The 6,381-nt window shown below is 43.2% G+C and overlaps 1 protein-coding gene across 1 annotated transcript in view; it reads right to left on the bottom strand.

Moving 5' to 3' along the window:
* immp2l (inner mitochondrial membrane peptidase subunit 2) overlaps window positions 1–6,381 on the bottom strand; it is a 181,731-nt gene that overhangs the window by 28,937 nt on the left and 146,413 nt on the right. The window contains exon 4 of the mRNA XM_031733256.2: window positions 1,254–1,319. Within this exon, the coding sequence (XP_031589116.1) occupies window positions 1,254–1,319 (66 nt within the window). The remainder of the gene's footprint in view (window positions 1–1,253; window positions 1,320–6,381) is intronic.

Here is a 6,381-nt window from a genome sequence, read left to right on the forward strand (position 1 = left end):
GGGGCAACTGTTCTTGTGATTTTGCGCTGTGTAAATAAAACTGAATTGAATTGAACTAGTTCTACTAACACTGAGATTAACTAAAATAATACTGAGAGGAAGAAGAAGGAGGAGGGAAAGAGAGAAAAGAAAAAGAAATTAAATATAGATGAATGAAGATGAAAATATGAATAGAAATAAAAGACAGGTCGTCTGGGGATGGCACATTGGGGGGTACCGTGGTGTTTCAGAGAAGGGGAGGTGCCATCATTGGCTGGTCAGAAGGGTTTTTGTTCTTTTTTTGATAATTATTCTTTTATCTTTCATGGTGTTGTTGTTACCCTTATCTGGACCATTTAGAGACGCTTCACTTGGACACTACGGAGGGAGCCTGTTTATTACTGGTTAGTGGACTGTTTTCCAGTATCTATCAGTGTCCTGGGGTATCAACCCTGTGACTCCCATGTGACTCTTCCCAGGTTTAGGTTATGCCCTGTGTTTCTTATCTGGGCCTCCTGCCGTCTCTGGCGGTTACCCTTGCAGGAGCATGCTCTGTGTCTTTAAGCTTCTTCTGGGCCTCGCCACAGCTGGACATCCCAGTGTCCACTCCTGCTCCTCCCCAAAGCAGTTCACTCTCAGCAGCTCCGTCCGTGGGCTAACAGATGGGTGTCTGGCAGCTAAAGATACGGCTTCAGCTCCTTCACTGCATGCTGTTTTCCCCTGAGTTAAAGTGATTAGGAAAAAGATGTTTCACTTCCTGATTAAATACGTTTTTTAATTAGACTATTTTGTAAACAAGAGCCGATCAAAATACGGGATACTGTCTCAGTGTGTGGGACAGAAGGATAAGACATTAAAATGTTATGCAGTCCCACATAAAGAGAGACACACCTAAAGGCGACAGTTATTTAAATAGAGGAACGTTACTGTTAGTGTAGACCACCTGCAGATAATCAGAGTCTGAGAGGTTTCAGACTGGCAGGAAGGACGTGTCCTTCTAAAAATATGGTGACAGCAAAAGTCTGTTTCTAAATGTAGTGAAGAGTTTGTGCTCATGTGAGAACACACTAGTGATTTATTTTCACCATGAGGTGAGGCCAGCTGCTCTGATTAGAAGTTCGTCTGGTGAAGCGAATGTCTCGACTGCAGCACGATGCTGCGACACGTTCGCTCCCTCGCAGGAGCACAGATCTGATGTGAAACGCTGTAGTTGCTGCTGTAATTATGACACCTCAGTTGGATTTTCAGCAAAGAAAAAAGAAGCTTCTTCCTACCTGATGAAGTCTCCCTCCAGGCCAATGACCCGTTTGATGATCTTCTGCTTTGGATTCCTCGGGGACCTGAGGTAGCAATAAATATAAATACATTAAAGGCAATAAGCATAAAACCCAAACAGGAAAATAGCCACATTAAAATCTTATAAGCGTGTTGTAGTAAACTGTGGAAACAGCTCTGTTCAGAGGCTGCAGCATCCTTTTACCTGACATCATCATATATGACGTTTTATGACTCGTTCAAAAAGTGCACATGGGTGTGACTAAAGATCTGAGTTGCAAATCTGTCAAAATTTAAGTAAATCTGGAAAACCACGAAAGTCATCACCCCAGGGCTTGAAATGATGCCACCTGTCTCAACTTTACACAAAGTGTCTAAAATCCCATTTGGAAACACCTCAATGTTCTCCTGGTTGAGCTGGAGGAGGTGCCTGGGGGCGAAGGATGGATGGAAACCGAGTTAATGATAAAAACGATAATAAAATAACGCTAAAAACCGATAAAAACCCTGAAAACCAGAAATTTCACACTTGAGCCTCAACTCTCGCGGCCCGGTACCAAACAACTCAGACTGGTACCGGTCCGTAGCACTGGGGGTTGGGGACCGCTGATTTAGGTTATGGCAGGTAAGCAATTAAACACACGTGTCTTTGTTTGAGGTTTTAAAAAACATTTGATCAAGAACGTATTTAGAGACTTCTGATACAAAGTCACCAACGTGAAACAGAAAAGCCAGCCACAGAGGTGGTGATGTTAATGCTGTCAGGAAACAGAGGACACATTCAGCCTCTGAAGACGATGCACCTTCCCAGTACCTACATCCATGGTGTCAAACCAGAATCATGCACAAAACCTCCGGAAAATAGTAAACAAATCTCAATTTCACCAACTTATTTTGACATGGCAGCAAACATGCTAACATTTTGGCCATGTATGGAGGTCGTATCATTTCTATGAAGCAATATGTCAAATGATTGGTTTAACAAAATCCACTCCCGAATCTCATCGATTTATCATAAAAATTCTCTATTTTTATCATATCATAAGAATTTGTTCACAAAAACATTTTAAGCTAAAAGACCAGACTCAGACCAGCAGGTGTCATTGTGCTGAGGTCCAATACATCTCTCTGAGAAAGCAGCTTTGATAGATCACAGATACAGTCGGCCAAAATGAGCTTCCTCCAAAGAGTGGCTGGCCTCTTCTGTAGAGATGGTTAGAAGTTCAGTTATTTGGGAGGTGAATGGATGGATGGATGGATGGATGGATGGATGGATGGATGGATGGATGGATGGATGGATGGATGGATGGATGGATGGATGGATGGATGGATGGATGGATGGATGGATGGATGGATGGATGGATGGATGGATGGATGGATGGATGGATGGATGGATGGATGGGATCAGTACTAAGAATCAGAAGTCAGGTTGTTATTCTGAGCAGAGCTTTCTCAGAGTCAGATCGTGGCTGCACTGAATGAAGACTTCTGAGGGAATATGTGTGGAGCTCTAAAACATTTTGTAGAAAGTAGATGAAAAAAATAGGACTAGGAAACTAGTCTGTCTGATTCAAAGTGACCACAACATCAGAAGATCAATACATCAACCACTGCCCACTGAGAGAGAAACAGCTTCTTTTACAGATAAAAATTTACTAAATAAAAAGACACAGTTTAACAGCAGGAGTAGCCTCAGAAATACAGTTAGGTCTCTGAACCACTTCTTTGGAGGGGAAACAAGAGCAAATGTGGAAGTAAATAGGCGACAACATGCAGAGCATGGTCAGAGTGTGGCTCGCAGCGGCAGGTTAACGTCCACACGCCGGTGCAGAGCGTGGTCACACATCGCTCTGTGGTTATAGGTCAGTCTACTCTCATACAGCAAACATAAAGCATTTACTTTATACATCAAACTACTGCTGCTGCTACGGCTTCCCCTCACAGAGGCGGTGTCGTCATCCAGTCCGATCTTTTGTGATGATCATCACGACTTTGCAAGTAACCTCTGCCTGACCCCGCCCCCCCAACAAAAGAAGTGGCAACTATTGTATTTCAACCCAAACTGTGATCTTTTCTAAACTTAACCAACCACCAGATGTTCATAAAGTAAAATTTGATGATGCGTGTGATTCAAACTTCACTCCATCACCACCTCCAACATCCAAACATGGACTTTCTTCTCTGTTTAAAAGTAGGAAATATTAATTTCATGTTCGTATTCCATCTCCAGCTCACTGAACGTTTAACTATGGGGGCAGTAGTGTTCATCCAGAGGTGGGCTGACACCGACGACACAGGTTATTTTATTTTATGTTGACACAATATTCCCAGATCCTTGTTTTAAAAATAAAATTTTATTTTATTTTTGAACCAATATGAAGAACTAACCTCTGATTGCTAAGTAAAAATGTCTATTTCCTGACTGGTTGGCGACTGGTTGCTGTAGAAACCAGTTGCTGCATAGAAAACCTCGCTGTGCTGGCTTTGGTTTCTAGCAGATTGCCGTGGTTGCCTGTACTTTGCACGGAAGACACAGACTTGTCTGAACACAAACTACTTGCCAAGTAGATGTGAAGCCAAAGAGTGCGATGCAAACTGGGAATGGAATAAAAGTTGTGCCTTCCCGCTGAAACCAGCACACTAAAAGCACAGCTTTTACTCTTTGCAACCAATCTCACGTAGCAAAAGCAAGAAACTTCCTGCATCCTCTCACCAACCAGTTGGGTAGCGCACATTTTGCCCTGGTAACCGGTGGTTACTATGGCATCACTGACTGGTCTTTAGGCAGCATGGCTGGTGATTAGCAATTGATTTCACAGCAACTGCCAGCAACCACCCAGCAACTGGTCTGGGAATGCTCATTTTCCCCAAAGACTGGTGGTCTCAGGTGGTTACCAACTGGTAGCTAACCAGTTTCTAATCCAATTAACCAAGCGTGTTGATGGTCAACAAGTCCTGCACAGCCTCAGCTAAGACACAGAGAGTAGTTTGGAGACAGTGCTGATTAACGCCAGGCAGAGCTCAGTGACTGTAAGGACAGCAGCACAGAGATACAGCGGTGGCCCCTCGACCCCGCTGAACACTTATGGCGACTCGTGAAAACAGAAAGCTGAACAGTCCTGAGAAGATATGCAGCTCTCTGAATCATTGTGAGATCATGCTGGCATAAGTCGGGTTATCAGGCTTGAATAATCTCTGCTCACGTGTTTTTTCTCTTTGTGTCTCTTTGTCTGACAGGAATCGATCTAAGCTCTTTCATCTCTGATTCACTGCCTTACTCAACCAGCTGCAACACTACAAACCAAACTACCCAAACTCAGCTGTTACTCTGGCTCATTACAGCTGTAGAGACGAATCAGATCACACTGGATTCAAACACGCTGCACATTCCAGCATTCCTTTAATCCACAGCATCTAAAGTGGAAGAATGAGTGATTCTTTATCTGATCATCAAAAAACAACAAAATAAAAGCTAAATTTGTTTTTTATTAATCGCTCATCGTGGCGCTGACATCAAACAGATGCTGAAGTTCGGTGTTCAGACCACCGACTCATCAGGACACACCGCCGCCCATTAATGTTCCACCAACAGTCCCAGAACATCTCCACAAAACATCTGCGAAGCAGTGAGGCGGAGCAAACCCTCAGGACAGCAGCACTGAATGAACACGATTACTGTAATGTATGAAAGATCTCTTTCCTCTGATTTAAAAGTCTTATTAACAGCGTCTCCTGGATTGTGTGTTTATCTTCAGCTACACTGAGACAGTGAACATGTGGCAGTGGTGAACAGTGTGCAGGCAGCAGTTACACCGCACTTTCATTTTACCTTAGAGGACGCCTCACACTAACCTGTCCACACACAGACTGTAACTAAAGATGTACACAGCCACTGTGATGTCACATGTTGGTTACAGAAGCATGAGCTTGAAGCCCAAACGTTGTTGTGATTTGGTGCTGTGTAAATAACATTGAATTGAATTAAATAACTCCTTGTTGGAAATGAGCCGTGCAGGTGAAATGTTTCACATGATCGATCTAAACAGGTGGTCAGACCACCATGTGGCACCGATGCCAAGTCTCTAGTAGTTTATGAGTTACGTCATTTGCATCTAAAGCATTTAGTAACCTTCGTGTCCTTTGGATGTGGGAAGTGTCATCATGGAAGAGGGAAAGGTTTACTATAAAGATGATCACTTATTAACTTTTGCACAGCTGTGCTGTGATCCTTAACCCTTTAAGGTGGAGCCAAACGGTGCAGGTGAAATGCCCACTGCAGCATGACTGACAAACTGGATCTCCTCAACATTTCCAGGCCACATTTAAAGAATCTTGTGAAACACGAGTCATCGAACCAAATCGCTTTTCCCACATCGCTGCAGATGTTTGTGTGGAGCTACTGAACTGTCAGATGTGGATTGGTTGTGACTGTGAGGGATGTCTGGGCATTTCCGCTCCACCTGTGATGGATGGATGGACAGGTTGTATTCAATACGACTTGAAATGTTTAACGAGGCCATAAGATCATCAGGCCCCAGATCGACTGAGCTGAGGTTCGACTTTTATGCAGTCAGACTTCTTTGTGCAATCGGAGAAGTCGCCCCCTGCTGGTCATAGGAAAGAATGCAGGTGTAAGGCAATAGAGATTGACAGACGACGCGACTTTCGCGCATTGCATGTTGGGTACCCGTGGCAACAAAATCAAAACACTGCATCAAGCGCTAGTATTTCCAGCACTGGTAATCATTAATTCTGTGGTTTTAATCCCTACTTGCATTTTATTTGCCCCAAAAACAGTTATGTACAAAACGAGGGAGAACACAGCAAAGACAGACTTGACGAAAAGGCAAAAAAAAAAAAGTATGAGGAAAAAATGAAAGGAGTGAAAGGGTCAGACCCATACGAGCATACAGAGTGGAGTGAGGACGTCAGCGTGCTGCCCAACTTTCATCACACACATATTTATTATTATATGGTCAATTCAAATTCAATTCAAATCAATATAAGACTTATTTACATCAACAATTATGTTATGATAAATTACGTAATAACTACAACAGAAGACGTACCTTTGTGGAAATGCTTGGAGCAGACTAACATGTGAGCTGGAGTGTTCTGGGACGTTAT

The sequence above is a fragment of the Oreochromis aureus genome, linkage group 7, assembly GCF_013358895.1.
Source record: "Oreochromis aureus strain Israel breed Guangdong linkage group 7, ZZ_aureus, whole genome shotgun sequence".
Lineage (NCBI taxonomy): Eukaryota > Metazoa > Chordata > Actinopteri > Cichliformes > Cichlidae > Oreochromis > Oreochromis aureus.